This window comes from Nipponia nippon, unplaced genomic scaffold (genome assembly GCF_047370975.1).
Source record: "Nipponia nippon isolate SJK-2023a ecotype South Korea unplaced genomic scaffold, ASM4737097v1 scaffold_9, whole genome shotgun sequence".
NCBI classification, from domain to species: domain Eukaryota; kingdom Metazoa; phylum Chordata; class Aves; order Pelecaniformes; family Threskiornithidae; genus Nipponia; species Nipponia nippon.
In genome coordinates this window covers 30,798,332-30,818,090 of record NW_028262413.1, presented here as the reverse complement: position 1 = coordinate 30,818,090, position 19,759 = coordinate 30,798,332, and the positions used below count along the sequence as shown (strand labels likewise).

The 19,759-nt window shown below is 38.0% G+C and overlaps 1 protein-coding gene across 1 annotated transcript in view; it reads right to left on the bottom strand.

Annotated features, from left to right (window-relative positions):
- Positions 1-19,759, bottom strand: part of RORA (RAR related orphan receptor A) — a 391,671-nt gene that overhangs the window by 106,365 nt on the left and 265,547 nt on the right. The window contains exon 2 of the mRNA XM_087743341.1: positions 14,981-15,010. Coding sequence (XP_087599467.1) covers positions 14,981-15,010 — 30 coding nt within the window. The remainder of the gene's footprint in view (positions 1-14,980; positions 15,011-19,759) is intronic.

The following is a 19,759-nucleotide window of genomic DNA, read 5'->3' as shown; positions in this document are numbered from 1 at the left end:
CCTGTTACAATGTGACCCATGAACCTGCAGTTACAATTCCCAAATGGTTAGGCATTGCCAAAACCCTTGCTATAGTCCTTAAGATCCGTCAGCTCCAGTAGCATAGGGTATGTACAGTTGTGTGGAGCCATTTATTCCAGCTTCCTTGCTTTTTAAAGCTATTTCTGCAATGCATGAGCGGAGTGATGGAGTTAAATGTGCAAAGACACTTCAAGCTCCACCAGCAACCCTGATATTTATAGTCAGCCCTTAGTAAGCACAAATGAGACTGACTTCAACACTGATGCCACCTCTTTATCAGCTTAAATATTTGAGGATACTCAGACTAAGGAGTTTCTATTATCTTAATACAAGCCTCAAACAAACACGCCTAAATTACCACCACCTGCTAATTGACAAGAGCCTAATTTCTCCTCCTCCATGTGCGAGACTTCAGGCCTTTTCATGTCTGAACACTGACAATCTGACAGTTTTAAGCTTACATCATAAAACACTGACACAGTGGATGTGCCAATTTCAAGATGACTGCCATGAAAACATAAACTGCTTGACATTTAATAAGTTTGTGTTTTCATAGAAATACAATGTGTTATAGATAGCTTGTTTCCATGAAAACACATGGTTAGAAATGAAATGGAAATACTTTTCTCAACACTAAGCACACTCACACACAAAAATCATCTGTGAAACAAACTAAAAATCAAGAAGTTAAGGATTCACATTTATATTAAATAACCAATGAAGGATCAAATACAACAGCTAATAGAATTATTTTTATCTCTTTTAACATTTGGAATAAAAATGTTTTTGGAAATTCATTTAAAAGCATCAAAGGACATGACCACTGCATTTGATAACGAAAAGTAGAGAGAGCTAACACACATGGATGGGGTGGTTTGGGAGAACTGTATTGGCAAACAGTCTGATAAGATCCTATTTTCTTTCCTTACTGAAGCTAATACCTACGGGTATCAGTGAAAAACAACTAAATACAGTATGCTGTACCACTGTGAGCGTAAAGGAGAAGCTATACCCCTTTGCAATGAACAGGACCTTCTGGCTCTAAAACCAAGGGCAGTTCTTCTACTGATTCCAAAAGGCACACAACTTTTTTCTTTGTGTTACTGCACCTGTCTTTGATCATCTCTTCGATGGGAAAAGTCTCATGAGGAAAATCAAGAGTGCAACAATTAAAGAAGTGAAGGCTTCATGTAGAAAGCGAAGCCTTTAAAGAAAAAGGATGTTTTTATGAATATGATACGTTCAGAGTATGGACAGCATCTGATTTAAATTAGTAGTTGCTATTACATGCAGATTCCTACCGGAAGTATCCTAGAAGTGCTTTTTTGAAAGACACAAACTACTTTTGCTCTAATCTTGTAATTTGGGCATGCTTAGCTTGATGCATGTAGGTAGTGGCGTGATGAGTTACGATCTCACTGGAAGGAAACAGAAGTTTAAGAGCTTTAATGGATCAAATACAAAATTTGCCATCATTTAGTTCCTGTTGCCATTCCTTTATACACAATTTGATCACCTACTTCAGCTGAAGCTTCTGTTTCTCTTCTTACCTAATAGGTGCAAATATATCGAATCAGCACACAGCTTTTAGGTAAATACTAACTGCATCCTTTCCTCTTTTTTTTTTTGCTTCTCCTTTCCTTTTCCTTCCATCTGTCTAAAGCTCTAAGAATAACAACAATCATAATAGAAATATAACCTCAAAACTATTTGGAAGCAAATCTGTAGCAAGCACATAAAACCCATCAAAGGGGCTGTCCATTTAACTGTGTTCAGTGATTACAAACTGGAAAATAACAGAAGCTAAAAGCATAAAAGACTAACTTGAGCTAAAACTACTTAAATAGTCAATTAAAAACTTTTTTCTGGATTTATTATCCAGCAATGAACTAACCTAATAAAGGGAATGGTTATTTTTGGGTATGTCACTCAGAGCTAGCTTACTGAATTAATTTTTTTTTTTCTTTTGGCTTTGGGCAAGTTATATTTGCACTTTGGTAATTTATCTATTTAGAAATAGAGCCATTTTTTAGTGACAAGTGCCTAGGAGAAAGATTTTGCATGGGGATTAGCAAAGGGAGAGGAAAGGGAAGAGGGAGAATGGAATGATACAGGTACTACAGACTTTTGTAGTGGATGTTAAAGTCTCTCAACAACTGCCCAAATCCCACCAGTGGGAGGGGTCCATGTCAAACTAACATTTACTCATTCAATTTATAACTGCTGAATAGACCTAGGTTGTCAAAAAGAGCACTATCAAGTTTGATGTGGAGAGAAGCATCACGGAGGCTTACTACGCCAGTGCCATTAAGTCATTTTGCATATAGAAGCCAAATCTGACACAACAGAACACATAAGATTTACTGAACAATCTATACGCACCCACAATACATTAGAAATAGATACGTAGATAGTCTTTTGTTGCTTATCCAGAACATATAGTAAAAGGTCAATCACATTCATATGCTCAGCTTTGTGATTTCAAGACCAGGAACTCAATACCTTGAGTCAAGAAAATAAGTAGCTACTCATAAGCCTTCTCAGTCTTGCACTTATCAGAATACAATACCACTTACTAGGCTGGACCTATAGTCTAACTGCAGATCTAACCCCGGAGTGAGGAAAGCAGTCTATTTGCAGAACAAGTGATAGGTTCCTACCTGGAGTGACTATCATCCAACGTCAGTGAAAAGCAGCAAATTAACATGCAGTAAGGGGAATTTTCTTGGCAAACTGGGATTGCCAGGTATCAGTTTCACAAAGAATATTAGTAAGTTTGCAGACTATTTGTTCCCAAGTCAAGGTTCTCTGTGTCTCTTTTCTAAGGTTCCCTGTTAGAAATGGCTGGAGATTTTTTGATGACAACATTGTTTGCTTGTCAAAGATGAAATATTCCAGAGGAAGGTACAGTACTGCTTCATCAAGGACAGGATTTCATACTAAAATCTACTCTCAAAACAGCTGACAGTGAGACGGTGAAGTCGTGTTAACAGGACGTGGGAATTTAAGGTTGAAGTACCTGAACTGCCTTGTTTCTAGGCCAGCTCTTAAAGTCACATCGCCACCATCCCATGTGAAGGACTACTCGCCCTGTTCTAAGATAACAAGGGGTTTTCTTACCTTCTTCCTAAAAACTGCAGAAAAAAACTGAGACTATTTCAGTGAAATATTTTTCGAAATATCAAAAGCTCTGTTTAAGAGGAAAATTATTTTCAGCCAGCCTTTAGTACCCTTATGTCCTCAAACAGCACGTAAAATCATCGTTTTGGATGACCCCTTTACTTCCACTCTTACTTGAAGGACCATAACTCTGGAGTAACCTGGCAATATAGGGAGGGAAAAGGAAAAATGGGTCAGAGTGAAAGAAATGTTAAGAGTTCAAACAGGAAACTTGCCTTATCTGTTAAAGTTGTCTTTGCAGCTAGCAAGTATCACACCTACATATCAGTTAGGTAACAGTAACAAAGATAAGGAAACAGTTCTTCAGACAAACATTGGTGGGAAGGATGGTTATCAACTGATGACTATATCTAAAAGGAAATCACTAAATGGCTTTGGTCATATACTGGCTTCTGAAACCAGAGGTTTCCCTACCCTTGTTGCATAGAGATTAAATAAAGCCTAATTTGAATTTCCAGAAAACTGCAAGAACACCACCACTGTTGTGAACTGGCTTTTGAAGTCAATGGTAAACACCTCAAAAAAAAAAAAAAAAAAAAAAAAAAAAAAGGAAAGAGAGGAAATTGCTTTGAGGGTGTGCCTAGTCTGTTGTTCAGCCAGTCACACTGCTACAACTCGCAACTGATAGTTTATGTTAACCTTAAACACAAACCTATCATAGACACAGGGGAAGCTACGGCAGATAGCAAAAAGGTCTCACAACAGTCTTAGTTTTTGCAGCAAAGTCATCATCCTCTTTGTCAAGGCTTCCTGTTTAATTTACTGCTTATATTTTTTACAATAACTCAGTGACAGTTCAATTCTCTTTCCATTCAAGTCAAGGATTTTACCATTAATGGCAATAAGGCTGAGACAGGAAGCTTCCTGAAGTCCCAGTTGAAATCCCTTTAAACTGTAACTTCTGTTTAGGTGAGATCTATTCCTTTGATAAAGTGACCAGTGAATCCAAACCCAGACAATACAGCAATTTAAGGCAAGGTGACTGCATTGGGGTTAAAGATCAAAGCTAGGTTCTACAACTATAGTGTCTTATAATAGCAAGAGATAAAGTAGCAAAGGATATTCACACTGGAATTCAAAGATATTCAGACTGGAGGATATAATTTTGGTACTTACTAATACTGACTCCCTCTCTGTCTCTCTCTCTCTGTATAAAACATGTTTAGAAAAAAGTTATTTCAATATTGTGATGCTTATTTCCATGTGTGCTAATAAGCACATCTGTATATGCCAAATCATGCATATTTTAACCACGTTTTTATAGTGCACATACAGTTAATTGAAAGGAAATCATTATGGCATTACAGAAAAATTGTTTTGTCGTATCATGAAAATGCTATATTTCTTCTTCTGCTTTAAATTGAGAAAAAACTATTAAAATACAACAGGAAATTCAACTACCCCCCTATACTAAAATGACACCAGGCACCATGTTTTCTGAGTCTTTCACAGTTTAATGAAGAATTTTGCGTAAGCAACTTGTATGTAAGCACAGTTTAGGTAAGCAGATGACCATCTTCCCACCCCTCGTGCTAATTACAAACGCAAATGCAGATGGCATTTATGTACTGAGAAACTCGAACCGAAGTATCTGTCACTACCTTTTGATCCATACAAAACCCAAGAATCACCTGTACTCCCACTTAACTATAACTCATATCTGGCAAGATTTCTGAAAAGCTGTCTGCACTGTTCTCCCTGCCTGCTCCCCCCCGCCCCAATTAACCAATATACACACAGACGAAGCATTTTGTCAATATACCTAAAAAGTTTTCAACTGTTAGGAAGAAAGAAAAAGAAGTTGAATTTTAAAAAGTCTGTATCTCAAATTCCATCAGGATTCTATTTAATTTTGGGCTAATCTGTTTCTGTTCCTACTTTTCAACCATAAATTTTAGACTGACCCACACTGCCCTTTGAGGCTTTTTGTCCTTTTTAGGTGAGCATTAATTACTGTACTTCATCATGTTAGGAGACTTGGGGGGGGGGGAAAAAACTCTGACAAGCCAAACTGCTTTTAAAATAAAAGCTTTACAAATACCATCAGCATTTGGCCATAAGATTAAGAACAAGCTACTCAGTATGAGTTAGAGTGACTCCCTGATCTGCCATAAGGAGCTGCCTTATATGTTGTCTGCATGAAATTTTGTTCCCGGCTGGGCTCAACATTTAAATAATTCCAGGTTGATGTTCTCAGAGAAAGGCTGCAAAAATTTCCAATATTTTTACAGTCCTAATAAGGTTAGCCATCAACATACATTAAAAAGCCCTTTTCAGGTTCAATAGTTGTTTCAGAATAATGACTGCACAAGCCTAGCAATGCACTGTCAAATAAATGAGTCTATTAGGAATGATGGAATCAGTCCCTGGTTTCAAAATTCAGATAATAAAATGTGCTTTTTTTGGTTCAGATACCAACCTTGGAGAAGTCCATATGACTGAGCTTGCTTTAGAATCATTAGAATTCAGCCTTACTACAACAAAAATGCAATATTGTGTTATAAGAAACAATGCCATGAAGTGAAATGAATGTGAGCAGAAAGGTCTAAGGACAGATTCTTCTCAATGTGTGAAAAAAGGTAGCAGTGTTTATGTCCATGGGAATAAACCATCTACTTCGGGAAAACACTGGCTCTTGATCTTTGAACAAATGGGCAATCAGGCCTAAAGACCATGTTTTAATCCTAATTTTAATCCTAATTTAATCCCAACACTTTGCTGTATTTGGTAGCAATCCATTCACAGAGACAAAGACTTACCTGTCTATAAAGACTGAGGTGACTTTAAGGAACTGTTAAATCAAATTGACAGTCTTAAAGAAGTCTTGTTTAGTAAGTACAATTATCTCTTAGGAAACCATTGCAAAGGATGCAGTCAAAAGGCTTCCAGTGTATTGGTATTTCTCTGTACGTATAGTTAGAGCTGCCTAGACTCGGACTATTCAGAGCCAAAATATGCAGCCTGCATATTAAAGAGGAAAGTCATGAGCAGTAACACTTCCTATTTGTTTTCACATTGTTTGCATTGAAAAATATCCAGAATGCAAAAGTAGATTTGGAGAAGTCTCATCTGTCAGTTTTCTGGTGTCCAAGCCACTCAAAAACTGCAAAAAAAATTTAACTTCGTGACTTTGCCAAGAGTAACTTCTACTGCTCTCAGAGTTGGATTAGAGTGTGGAGAGTATCACATATGTTGAAGCTTACATCCAGCCCATAACACAGTTCTCTTCTGTAACAAATGACCACACCAAAATTGTGGATGGCTGTTCTTGTCAAGCTGGAAACATTAACTTCATATAATGGCTGTGAGAGTTCTAAAGACAGGAGACTTTAAAAACAACAATGAAAAAAGAGAATATGTTTTAAGGGCTGATCAAAGCACGTTTCAGCCAATAGGGATCCTTAAAGCAGCTGCAATAGGACTCAGATCAGTCCTACGCTTTCTCTGTTAGAGTGCTTTGCACAAGGCACAAGGCACGTTCATGACTTAATTCAGTATTTCTAACATTAGACAAATGGCCTTAGGTATTAATAGATAGAAAAGAGAAGGGTACAAAAAGCATAAGAACAGCTTTCTAGGGAATTATAAGGCAAGACTTGGGTATAAGAGAACACTGCAGACGTTCCGAATGTCTATGTCCACAGTTTAAATTTATTTTTGAGTCACATCCACAATCTCTTAATATCCATCAACGACTCTGACAGAATTTACGTGTCTAATGTCAGAAACCTCCCAATGCTCTCCCAACACTTCATCATTCCTTAAAACATGGGCCTCCAAATAATTTTTTAAAGATGAAAGAGAATGTCTCTGCCCGTCTTGTACACTTCTACAGGACAGACCAGAAAAAGAAATGAAGTGTGAGCAGAATTGGAATTTATTGATTTGTAACCTCTATTAATATGTACGAGAGGCATGGAAAGGGTGAGGACTTACCCCCAGATAAAGACCTGCAAAATTTAAGACAGCTTGCTTTCTTCTGCCTTGTCTAATTGAGTTTGCTAAGTAACCATAATTTAGAAGTATCTGAACTAGAATCCATCATACACACACATACATACATTTTAATACTGGATGATTCATTTTGCAAATCCTTATCAGTCTTCATTTGCCAAAATTAATTTTCATCTGTTTGCAGTTTTTTACCTTGCTGTAGTTTGCATGCTACTTTGCCATAAAGGCACAGAAAAACCTATCTTAAGATATTCACCAGAAAACTGACAGTAAAATAAGTCAATAATTAATGGTTGCAGCCAAAAATCCCACGGAGACAGAAGCTGCTCCATATACTCAGAACAGAACCAGAGAAGAGACACGACGTTAGCTTCAAGTGCAGCTAATAGATAGAGTTCCCCATGGGACTTCCAGGGCACTGCATTTAATTGCCTGTTCTATCAACCTTAGAGAAAATGAAATGTTCCTTCCAACTGTGCCAAAGTTGGGGCCCAGGCAGAAGCCAAGCTTTTGGGTAGCTAACAGAAGATTAGAGGCACCAAATTTGTTTCACCTCTGACCAGTTATTCTATGAGGGCATAAAACATGCACTAATAAAAAGTTCTCCCAATGCTTTACCCACTGCTGCTTCCACATGGGCAAAGGGCCAGTCTCTCTCACAAACAGCAGAACTTTTACAGGGAAAATGTTTCACTGCTGTAGACCTACCAGGAAGAACCAGAGCATCCACAGATTTCCATCTATATCCGTATCATGGGAGTCATACATTCACACACAGCATTGTCGCTCTGTGTACTCTTTCTCCCAAGCCAGCCAGAAACATTTTCTGATTTTAAAAATATTCCCTCCTCTTTTCATTATTTGACAATGCCTTCAATGCCCCTGTAACTCAATAACTTGGCCACCACAACAAGGTGGCAACATTCATTCTCTCTCAGGCAACAAACAAGTCACTGACATAGTGTTTTGTGTGGCAGGGAATAAAACGGATCAATTGATGATGCTGGCGCCCAAAACAAACTTTTTACAGGGATGGCTTCAAAGGGGAATTAAAGGTACAATATCTAGCTGCTGACAAAGAGGTTTTCTTTGGCTCACAGGAAAAAAGAAAAAAAAAAAAAAAAAAAAGGCAAGTCTAGCAGTAGTTCAGTAAAAGTTTTGAACAAGAGAAAAGCCCTAGATAGTTGTCTTCGGATTCTTCACCAGGGCAAACAGTGCTTCAAGGACAAGTAGGAAAGTAGCTGCTATTTGAGGCAACTTCATTATAAAATCATTTTTAATAAGCAATCTGAACAAAGAGAGGGAGTGCTCTTGCAGAGAAGCCCCCAAGGGATCTTAAGGCTGCCCAGTAAAGTTATTAGGAGGTTACACACAGGGGACCAAACAGCTATTTTATTGGCCTCAGGGGACAGGGTTTAGTTTTCACCTGCTCTCTTTAGGCCTTGGTGCTAACAGCAGATCCTGTTAACCATCAGTTTTCTGCAGGCTTCTATTTTGTGAGGGAAAAGTATCGTTCACTTACTTTAGCCAGCACACAAAAACACATGAGGTGAAGTAGACAGTACAATGCACAGTAGACATACTAAGTAATTATAAATCAGATCAAGGGAAAAAAAAAAACCAAAACCCAAAACAAACAAAAAACCAAAACCCACAGTTATTTTCCCTTTAATGCAATTAAGCAGAATAACTAACAAGCTTTGAGAAATCTTTAGTGGTGGCTATAAATATAATGTGGAAAGTAAAATCAGAGAAAAAGAGAAATCCAGGTCTTGCATTCAATTAAGCTGCAAACCTTAATATGCTTGTACAACTTTGGTGAACAACAGTTCTAGGATATTTGGACATCTGAGAAGCTGAAGAGCTGTCTCCTGCCCCAAATCAGCCTCTTAATTTCTAACAAGCAATGTCCTTTTCTTAGCAACTGCTTAGAGCCAAAGATACGAAGGACATGACTTAGGAAAGGATCTCTGCTCAGGGTAGCATTAAGAGCGTGCCTATGCCTGAAGAACGAGACACTCCCTTTTTTGGCTTGTCGTGCTGCAGCAGCAATGAAGATACAGCACTCCAAGCTCCAGTCAAAGGCTTAGGGGCTTGTCAGGATAATGGGTATCTGTGGAGACACCTGAACTTTGTCACTCCAACTTCTGAGGTCTTGTTACACATAGTAGGCAGTACACAGTCAAGTTGATCTCAACTATGGTATAATCAAACCTTCCAACTGCAGTGTGAACTGGAAACATGAATTGACCACTTAGCCTGAAGATAAGTCTCATTGAAGTACACAGAGTCAAGCTACTTCCCTAGACCAACACCTGTTACAAGATGAGTGTAGGAATAGTCCCAGAGCTGGATATGGGAGTGAGGGAAGGGGTTGGGACAGGTGCTTGGTATGGGATCTCAGATAGCAGAAGAGATGGGTTTACTTCCACCCTTTGCCAACAAAGCTGCCAGCTCTTCATGCAAGTATTTTTATTTAGTGATAAAAATTAAAAGCACACAGTCCCCACTTAATTTTCCAGAAGGAGCTCATGTCATTAAAATCAGTGCCTAGCTTTGGAAACACTTGTTATCTGCTAGAAATTAACTGAAAGGATAATTTCGGTGCAAGTAAGGAATATTTCATCCAAAATTAAGGGATTCATACAGAGATGCCTACTGACATAACTGTTTAAGAAAAATTACTCAGAATAACTATTTTGGTAAATCACGAAAAGCAGAGAAGTCCCAAGTCTGATATAAAGGGCAAATATCCTAGAGTTACAAAGGAGTCCTAACCTATACAGGGTTTTGGTATAAGTATTTTCTGTTAAATCTGGATATATCTTGGGTTATGAAAATATAGAATATACATTGCTGAATGTGATACCCAGGTACATCTATTTGCATTACAAGCAAACACAGATAATAAAGCATGAACAAAATTAGTCCATGGATCACTAATAGTCGTTTTCTCACTGTTGCGCCTACCACAATACAATCTATAAAGCACTATTGCCAGACACCATTTCTGCCAGTATCGCATGTTACCAGGCAGTGACACAGAATAAAGACGCAAGCGTCAAAACCTGTGGTACTTCAGGGAGTAGGTAACAAGTGGTAACATGCTGAAATGTGACAGTCCACACAAAACCTGCCCAGGTACTGAGAAGGTATAGCTGCCCTGACCTAATTCTACCTCAGGAAGCAATGCGAAGTATTCTATACATATATGTTTGAGATGAAGCTGAACTTCCCAACAGCTTAACTGATCAGATTGCTGTGAATGGAGAATGAGGTGCACATTTTGAACACCATTTTGCAGCAGCCTTTAATGTCTGACTCTCTTGAGTCAGAGATTTAGGAAAAAATAGTGGCAAAGTAGCACAATTAAAAAGTTCCATTACCAAAAAGGGAAATCCTTACCATAAAGGCATGAGAGAACAGACTGAGCTGGTAGGTCTCCATCTTAAATTTCCCTGAAAAGTGAGCTGGCCCAGTTATAGGAACTGAGGTACTTGGCTCTCCATCACTGGGACTGCCGAAAGAAACAGGCTCTTTCTTTCTCAGGTGATAATTTAGTCTAAGTGCAGGAAGTAGGCAGTTGTCAAACAGTTTTGGACTCGTCTCACAAAGGGCCACTGTCCACACTGTGTACTGACAGTGATCCGCAGGTGCACTGTCACTGGAAAGTTAAACCCACTGAGCAGTCCCTAGGTTGAAGTAGCACCTGGGTTAATCTAGTCCAGGTAAGAGCAGCCCCACAGGTCCCTGCCTCTGCACTGACAAGTATGTGTCACTAGGACCTAGGGCTCCCAATTCTTTTCTGCTGCAGAACAATGTACCAATGGACAGTAGGAGCTCTTGCATGGCTTTCTGGAGACATGGACAGGAAGGCTTGCAAAATCTATGCGTTTTTTTCTATCTTAAAAATATCAGGTAAGCAAATAACTGAATGTACCTGGACCTCTATGCAGATATGAACTCCAGCTACGTAATCAAACTCCTTTGAAGCTTCTGACTGTGGTTCATTGCAATTCAAATAAGGAGAGAAAGAAGGTTCCATTACATCACAGATTCATTACAATATTAGCCTTCCGGGTGCATCTGCAGGAAACCACCCCTTACTTTGATAGGCAGTCAAGTCAAATTCATTTAAGAAAGTCAGTGCCCAGGATATAAAAATGATCTGGAGAAAAATAAGGTGATTTATTTTTGTGATAGTTCTGAGTCACAAGTGGTCTGGTAGAAGCCATCAAACTCATTGCATGAAGCATGCCAAGATTTAGATTTAAGATGCCAGAAGTGAAATAGTACACACCTCAGGACTGAGCATAAACCCAAGTCAGTGGGTACTAAATGCCAGGCCCTTTGCAGCCTTCTGTTCCCCAGAATTTCAGGTCTTTATTATCACTGATACAATGACGCCTGTCTGAATTTGCAAAAAGGCTGAAGCTGTGCATCGAAGTTACCATTCATTTTGAGTACTTTTCTATTCAGAGCATGAAACAAAGAGAGTTGTATTACAAATATTAGTGCAAATTAAATCAGATCAGAAAAGAATCTAAGTATCAGTCATATCTTTCTCAAGTCAAAAAAGAACTGAAACACCAAAAGTCCCACTTTGTATGGAAGATAGATCTACAGATAGACAGAAGGCGTGAATTTTTACTTCAAAAGCCTGTTTAATCTACTGAGGGAAAAACTGCATTTTGAGGTGGACAAAATTTGTTCCCTTAGTGCTGCTTGGAAGAGTATTACGCTCCTTGTTTAAAAATGGCAGGTTTTGTAATGCTCAAACTCTGATAAAGAGAGGATGCGGAGAAGCAGCTAATGAAAGAGACTACTTGGATAAAATCGGTTGTATCAAGAAGAGTGAAAGTCTCTCAGGTTTTATTTAGCTAGTTACATTATGCAGGACCTATATTTCTTCAGCACTATATTGTATGTGTATGAACACTGAACTACCGTTTGATTCAGAAATGACCTAAGCACCTGTCATCAGCACAGTAGTTCAATTTCAGCTGACAGAGCACATTTGTCACAGACTAATGCCAAGAAGGGGGTAAAATATACCCAAAATCTCAAACACTAAAACCAGGAAGAACTAAGTAGTGGAAACAGACCATCACCGATTTCGAAACCTGCACAATTAAAATGGCTATTAGGACGAAATCTGAAAAGGATTAATCTGATGTTTCAAATGCATAACGTATCAAACTTTCTGGCACTATACTCCACTAATTTCATTAGAAGTAAGTGCTAGTCAACACCCTTATACGTCATACATTGTAAACTTCGAATAAGACGACTTCATCCATATTTCTAAACAGTAGTGCAGACAATGTATATACACTTCACAAAGTGTTCGTGAGAATATTTTTTTGAAAGTTCTTTACAGAAATCCTACTCTATGTAACTTAATTTGGATATGTCATATATACTGACACAGAGTGATAGGCAAGCTCTAGGATGACTTGATACACAGAAACTCTCTCCTTGTCATTTGTAGTTAACGACTCAGATTTGAGTTGTAATTTTTGCATTTAGGTGTTTATACAAAATTACTTCTTCCACAAGTCATTCCAAAACTGTGCATTTTGATGTCTGCTTCTTCTATTCAATAATAAAAAAAATTCTAGGCAATAAAGAAAAAAAAAATTGTTTATTGTACATGATGCCGAAATGCCAAAGGTGGACAATCTACATTAATTCCTGCTCTATGAGAATTTGTCATAACAGGAATGAATTCCAAAAGAACTTCAACCAAAACTGAATGAAACCTCATACATATTTGCTAGCAAATGTACCCTGCATTTTCATCATGCCAATTACAGCATATTGCTCTTTCTATTTTAATCCTTTCTTAATGGGCAAGCTTATCTTCCCATTATTCAGGGAACTTTTTTGTTCATGCTTCAGCAATTGCATGACAACTGATTAGCAAATCGGGGAACTACTCTTTGACAGTTCTCTTAGAATAGCACAAACAGAGTTCTCAACACAGAAGACGCTGGGACCCTAATTTCTGTCTTAACTAGATTAAAGTCCAGATACGGTGAACAGTAGCTAATCATCTAACACAGTTGATGAATACATCTTTTTTTCATCCTAGGCCTCAAACATAGTATCCACTGAGATATACGTGATGCCAACACTTTATCAGTCTGGCATGGCTTAAGAGCATATTTCCTACACTTTTTAGGTCTGTGGTTACTATCTAATCTTCCCTACAAAAAGTATCGAATACTGGAACTGGAGATGTGGCTCTTCTAGCAGGTCAGTACATGGCACTGCTGAATACAAAATATATAAGGTGATTTCAGCTGATTTCCAGGCGGAGCGTTACAAACCACCATGTACAGTCATTAGCCTCTATACAAGAGAGGCCCAAGACTGAGCTAGCACGAATACCAAATTACTTACCACCTCTAGACAGGGTGGTCGCTCCAAGCCAGGGTTGAGCTCATGGGCAAGGCTGTGCAAGGAAGCTGTCTGTACAATGCCTGGCCTGCGGATATACAGAGGACTTCAGTCTCCTGTACTGTCAATCTCAGTCAGCATGAGCTCAAATATTCACCAAAAATATAAGGGGCAAATTCTGCCCTCAGATGCCATCTGTTCAATGGAAACCATATACGCATTCAGCCAAAGAGGATCTGACCCTAAGAATTCGTTAAGCAGCGAGCCCACCTAAGCAGAGGACCATTGTGCTCTAAAAGTCTGTGACGTTTAACATCTGCTTCAAAACTGATACAAATCAGATTCTCATTTGAAATTCTTAAATCAAGCAACTGTATTTTGTAACTCTGTAAAGGTGAGAATTCATAATCTCAAGTCAGATTTTTCATTACATGAATATTTTAAAACCAGGAATGAAATAAGAATGAAATTAATGTAAGACACTTCATGACACCACCTTAACCCTGGAAGCTGCAGTGAACATACTTCAAATGCATAACCCTGTTAAAATGCATATATCTTTGTAAATTTTGTGCAGCCTATCACCTGTTTTGTTAGAAGGCTTTTCATCAGACTAAGAGCCTCAGCTTTAGCCTACTCTCGTTTCAGATCCTAGGCAAGTACAATTCCTGCACTACCAGATTTCCAAACCTCCACAGTATCCGAAGAATCTCAACGTATCTCCTTCAGCTACAAATCAGAACATTTTCTTGGAATTGTGCTTTTAACTCACTGCAGAGTAGATGAGAGTTGATTCCCAATAATGATATCTTTGAAGAATATTCAGAATAAATGTATACATAAGTAAATGCACGCATCCACATCCATTTCCAAGGTTGCCATTTATGAGGACTGTTTGTTTATATGGTTGACAGCAAAACAATAACCTCCTCATTTTCATCAAGAGCTCAAGCACAAGCGCAGAATGATTTACCTTACAGATTAATGCACAGGAAGGCACAGAAGACTTTCAATTAAATAATTTATTTTTATTTTAATCATACTGCATATATAAGAGACATATAAAAATGTAACCATTCTCCTCACCTGGATTTTCTGGATAAGTTAATTATCAGCTAGCTGTAAGGTATACATACCAGAATGAGGAATTCTGCCTTTCTTCACAACTTTCTTTTTTCTGCCCTGACTTAACACATATGCAAGTGCACACACACATATGCGCACACACACATACATGCATTGTATATTCATTTAGATGACATTTCAGGCGAGGACTGGAACCGCTCTAAAACAGAAAACCCACCAGAATCTTCAAAACTGAGCCTTCTCAGAACAGACTGACACCTAACAGTCCGAGCACCACAGCACAGCCTAACATGAATTCCATTTGTAAGAGAAGGCCAAATCAAAATATATTACTTACATGTATGAGTCTTCTTTGTTACAGAAATACCTGTAGGGAAGAAATGATATCAATGTTAGCAAAGCAACCACTGAATAAATTCTTTTGACATGTATTTCATCATTAAACTACTTTAATGCAGACACACGGCAGCCACTATAAAAGAATTAAAATTTCAACGATTCATACATTAGAGGTGGAAGGATCTCCCTTCTTTGCATGCAGACTTTAATGATATATTCTCTCCTTACACCTCATCAATAAATGTTTCAACATGTATTGCTTAAATTTTGTTGTTGGAATGCCTATCTACATGCTGCTGGTTTGAAACGAAAGCTGATGCAAACACAAGATACCAACACCACTATGGAAGCCCCCTTTTATTTTCCATGGTTAAAAATTTTCCCACGCTCATATTAACTAGTGCACATCAAACTACCCAGACAGAACAGATTTGAGCAGTACAACAATTCATTTGCTATGTTATGAAGTTCACGTAGTTCCCTGACTGCAAGCTGCAGCTTATGCTCATTAAAACCAAATGAACAGCTCTCTCAATATGAGTATTACTTGCCATAATTCCAAGCCAGATGCAAATATCTCCAAGCTGTTAAACATATACTTTCTGAAGTAATAAAGATGTTTTTATGCTAGACAGGCATGTGGTGGCAATCACCAACAATGGTCCAGTGCCAGTGAAATTTGAGAGGCATTTTAAAGAAAGCAACAGAGTGAACAGAATGAGGCAAAATTCATAATACCAAATGAAGATAAAATTAACTCTGTTAAATGTCATTGGAATTCATGCTTGAATACAAACAATATTGTCTCTACTTTAGTAGATAACTGGTGCTGTACTCGGACCCCTCAGTATTTAAGCTTCACTCTCCTTGGGGGGAATTTTATGAGAGGAGAAAGAGGTTACTGGAAGCAGTACAAGTATTTGAAACATTTCATTTGTGATTAAGGCCTGTAATGAAATTTTGCAATTGTTTGGCTTACTATTCATGAAAGACAGAGACACCTGAATCTCCTCAGCTACCCTCCTATTCCTTTAACCACTTCTTCCAAAAACAAATTACTATGGAAAAAATAGGCTTTTATTTCAGGCTTCTTTGTTGTGGAACATCTCAGGGAGGCAGTAGGTTTAATAACTCAAAAAAATATAGATGACTTATTTGCAAATTTAGAGCTAACTTCCAAAGCCAAAAGTTTTCAAACTCTTCATGTTTTTGGTAGATATATAAATTCACAATGTCAACCCCAAATATGTAGCTATCAAGTTTGACATAAATGTCATGAGTTTTTTTTTTTTCAATTGCACTTGTGTTGCTATTGGCCTTTTGGTTTTGAACCACCGAGTTCTACAAGTGTGAGCACTTGAACCTTTCTTTTCCCTGAAAAGAAAAGCTGAGAGACTCCAGGCTTTGGGAAGAGAAGTTCTGAGCAGTTCCTTTCAGTAATTTTGTAAGTGTGAGACAGTGGTAAGCAATTTACAAAAATCAGAATACTAGAACTTGATTATGTCCGTGTACTGACTTAAATTGAAAGGTCCTGGCCAAACCTGCACATTCCTCACACTAGAAATTAGGGTTGTAGCCTCAAACCATAGAGCCAGGGTAAGCAATAAGAACAAAAGGAAAACAAGAATAACAAAAATAAAACCTTTTAGTTACATAAGTAGCTACTACAGGGGGCAAATTCATCGTCAAAATTCATATTTTGTATGAGCCAGATTTCTCAGATTTTCATTCCAGTCCCATTGTTACTGGTTGGCTCAGAGTAGGTGGACAGGACAGGACAGCTGCCTGTGTCAGGGAGGTGGGCGTTACTATAGGAATGATAGCTTAGAGCAAGAAGAGGGGCAGAGTGAGAAGCAGCAGACAGATCTGAAGTATCTCCATCAAAATGCACGAACAATACCTTGTGCACTCTTTGGTATGAGTGCAAAAACCCCTCTCTCTAGGCGTTTCAAAGGTCTGCCTTGCCTATTGAATTTGAAATTCCAGCTCTGTTAGAACATTTGTTCTTCCACCAAGGAAGAGCATTTTTGCTGCTGTTTGACTTCTTGAGTGAGCACTGAACAGCATGTACAGCTCCTGACAGAGTCTTCATCATCACGAACTGTCCTAACATTCCCTTGGCAAAACTACTCACCCCGCCCTTGCCTATCTGGCCAGCTCCTACAATTTTAAGGATGTTTTACGGAATGGGAAATGCAGAGAAAAAGGTCTTAAATCTGAACATCATTTGCAAAACTTCCTCTCCCAACACTAGTGCAAATAAATGGATACATCAGTGCTCTTTCAGCATTATGGGAGCCATATGTGTACTTTTCTCAGAAAATAATGCTTTCTGTAAAATCACTTTGAACAGAAAGTGCTTATGCTGTCACTTCTGATTACTCACAGTCTCTTCACAATGGGATTTGCCACAGCACAAAACAGACTTAGCTGTATTCGCTGACTGAGGGCCTACTTTCCCCTGCTACATGAAACAGTGATGGAAATATTAGTGCTTATATTTTTCAACCTAATTTTTTTTTGTATGAGTGGTGGGTTTTTCCAATCAGATGTTTCCATAATAATTACCGATTACCATCTGGTACGGCCTTTTAGCTGTTTTATGCAGATATTTTTAGATAACCTTTTAAAACAACAGCTTAGAGGTAGGCTTTTTTGCATCTTCTTCATAATTACACTGGTAGTTGCAGTGAAACCGAAGTATTTTGCTTGAACTGTGGTTTTACAGTGACTAACTGCAATCTGGTGGAACAAGGATAAACGTTGTCAGTGAGTTCAACAAGATTAGATTTAAATTAAACAGGGATCTTTACTTACGTTAAAATGAGTTGTGAATTTTTAAGAAGCCTTCCCTTTCACACCAGTAACTGTAAGTGACTAGAAAAACTGAGCAAAAAACGTATCAGCATATCCAAACAGTTACTTAGGTTAGATGCATTATAAGTAGCGCTTTAAATATAAATATTAAGTATGCAATACCTTCCTACATCATTGCAATCAGTTTTAGTTTTAATGCAGGAAGCCGACGACTCTGCTATTCAGAACATTCAAGAAGTATAACAATCTCCTAGAAATGAGTGTATTATGAAAAAAAAAATCAGTCTGAAAACTACTTAATGTAGAAAAGGGGAGTTACAAGACGCTTGGCTTTCTTTGGGTCAGCACTAACTCCCACTTGCATATACGTTTGAATGCCTTTCCTATGAGCCGCATCCTAGAAGTCTAACACAGACAACTCATCAGTTCTTTTGAAATCAACAGGATCTCTTGAGAAACTAATTCTGCAAGTCCAACATATATCAGTAATTTTCTTCACAAGATTAGGCATGATTAACTGGGGTTGCTCTCATTTGTAAATATTTCTGGGACTGGACCATCAGTTTACGTAATTTGAGTAGGCACTATATAATAAAACCTAAACCTAATACGCCACTGAAAGACAATGATTTATTTACTTTTAATAAGTGGACCACAAAGAACCTACTGATTGCTTTCAAAATGTTACTTAATGTAAAATCCCATTTTTTAATGGGCTTCATTTTAAAATGTGATAGACTGGAGTAATATGTGACCACTTACTACTATTAGCACTATCCTAAACAGCCAGCTTTCCATTCTTATTTAACAAATAAAAAAAAAAAAATGAAGAGAGGAAGAAACAACTCTAACTTCAGTGTTGCTAATACAGAAAGACTTCCTGACTTAACCAACTAGACTTCAAAGTAAAGCAAAGGAAATGTCATGAAAATACCACAATATATCACTGCCATGGTTATCAGTGAGTGAAAGTTTCAGTATTACAGTTATCACAGAATTTATCACTTCAGCAGTGCAATTTGACATTCCTGATCAACACCAAATCTTAAACAAATTAACTTCTTAGACTTTTCATCGTTGCTATGTGATGCTCTTTGCAACAACAATCGATTTTTTTAAATGAAAAGAATTCATACACCATTCCCTTTCCCCCTCCCACTAACAATATGTAATTTGCCATGATGGGTGGTATTTACAAAAATAGCTTTCTGGATGCAATGAACTTTGAAAAGAATATCTACCAACAGAGACAGGATATTCTTTTGCAAGTGGTTAGCCTGACTGACCTTCACCAGCCAACTTCAAATAGAGATAACAATGTCTTCAAGTACAAAAAGAGACTCGGATATTTTATACATCATAAGCTATTTCTCACAGTTGCCTATCCAAATAAAGAAGCATAATGAAACACTGCTTACTCTGCGAACCCAGATCCCTGCTGCTGTTGTACAGTTGTCAACTTCCCATATTTCAAGGGGAAAACATACTTTGATGTACAGAAAGATAAGTAAAAAGTCCCCTGTCTGGCAGAATACATTACTCTGCAAAATATCAAAGGAGGATATTCTTGAGTGCAATTTTCTTAAACCTCCAAGAAAACTCCTCCTCAGAAGTTTGTATGGATAAACACGTGCATCACTGTCAAAGCCCATAACTAATCTCCAGGACTTTTGTTAAGCACCATTGCGTTCCCTTTGCTTTGCTTTTTGTGCCAAAGTCAGGTGATTAACATTGGTCTGATGACAGTATATCTATGTAGATATTATACGTACATGATGCTTTGCTCATGTGGGTGTGTGCATCAATGTTGTTTTTTTTTTTTTTTTAAACTTTCTTCTAACCCCCCCCCCCCCCCCCGCCCCCAAGCCAGCATAATGGCTTTAGCATGTTTTGGAACTTAGTCATTTTATGATGAATTGGAAATCTTGGGGGAAAAAAAAAAGTTAAAATTTTAAAGTCT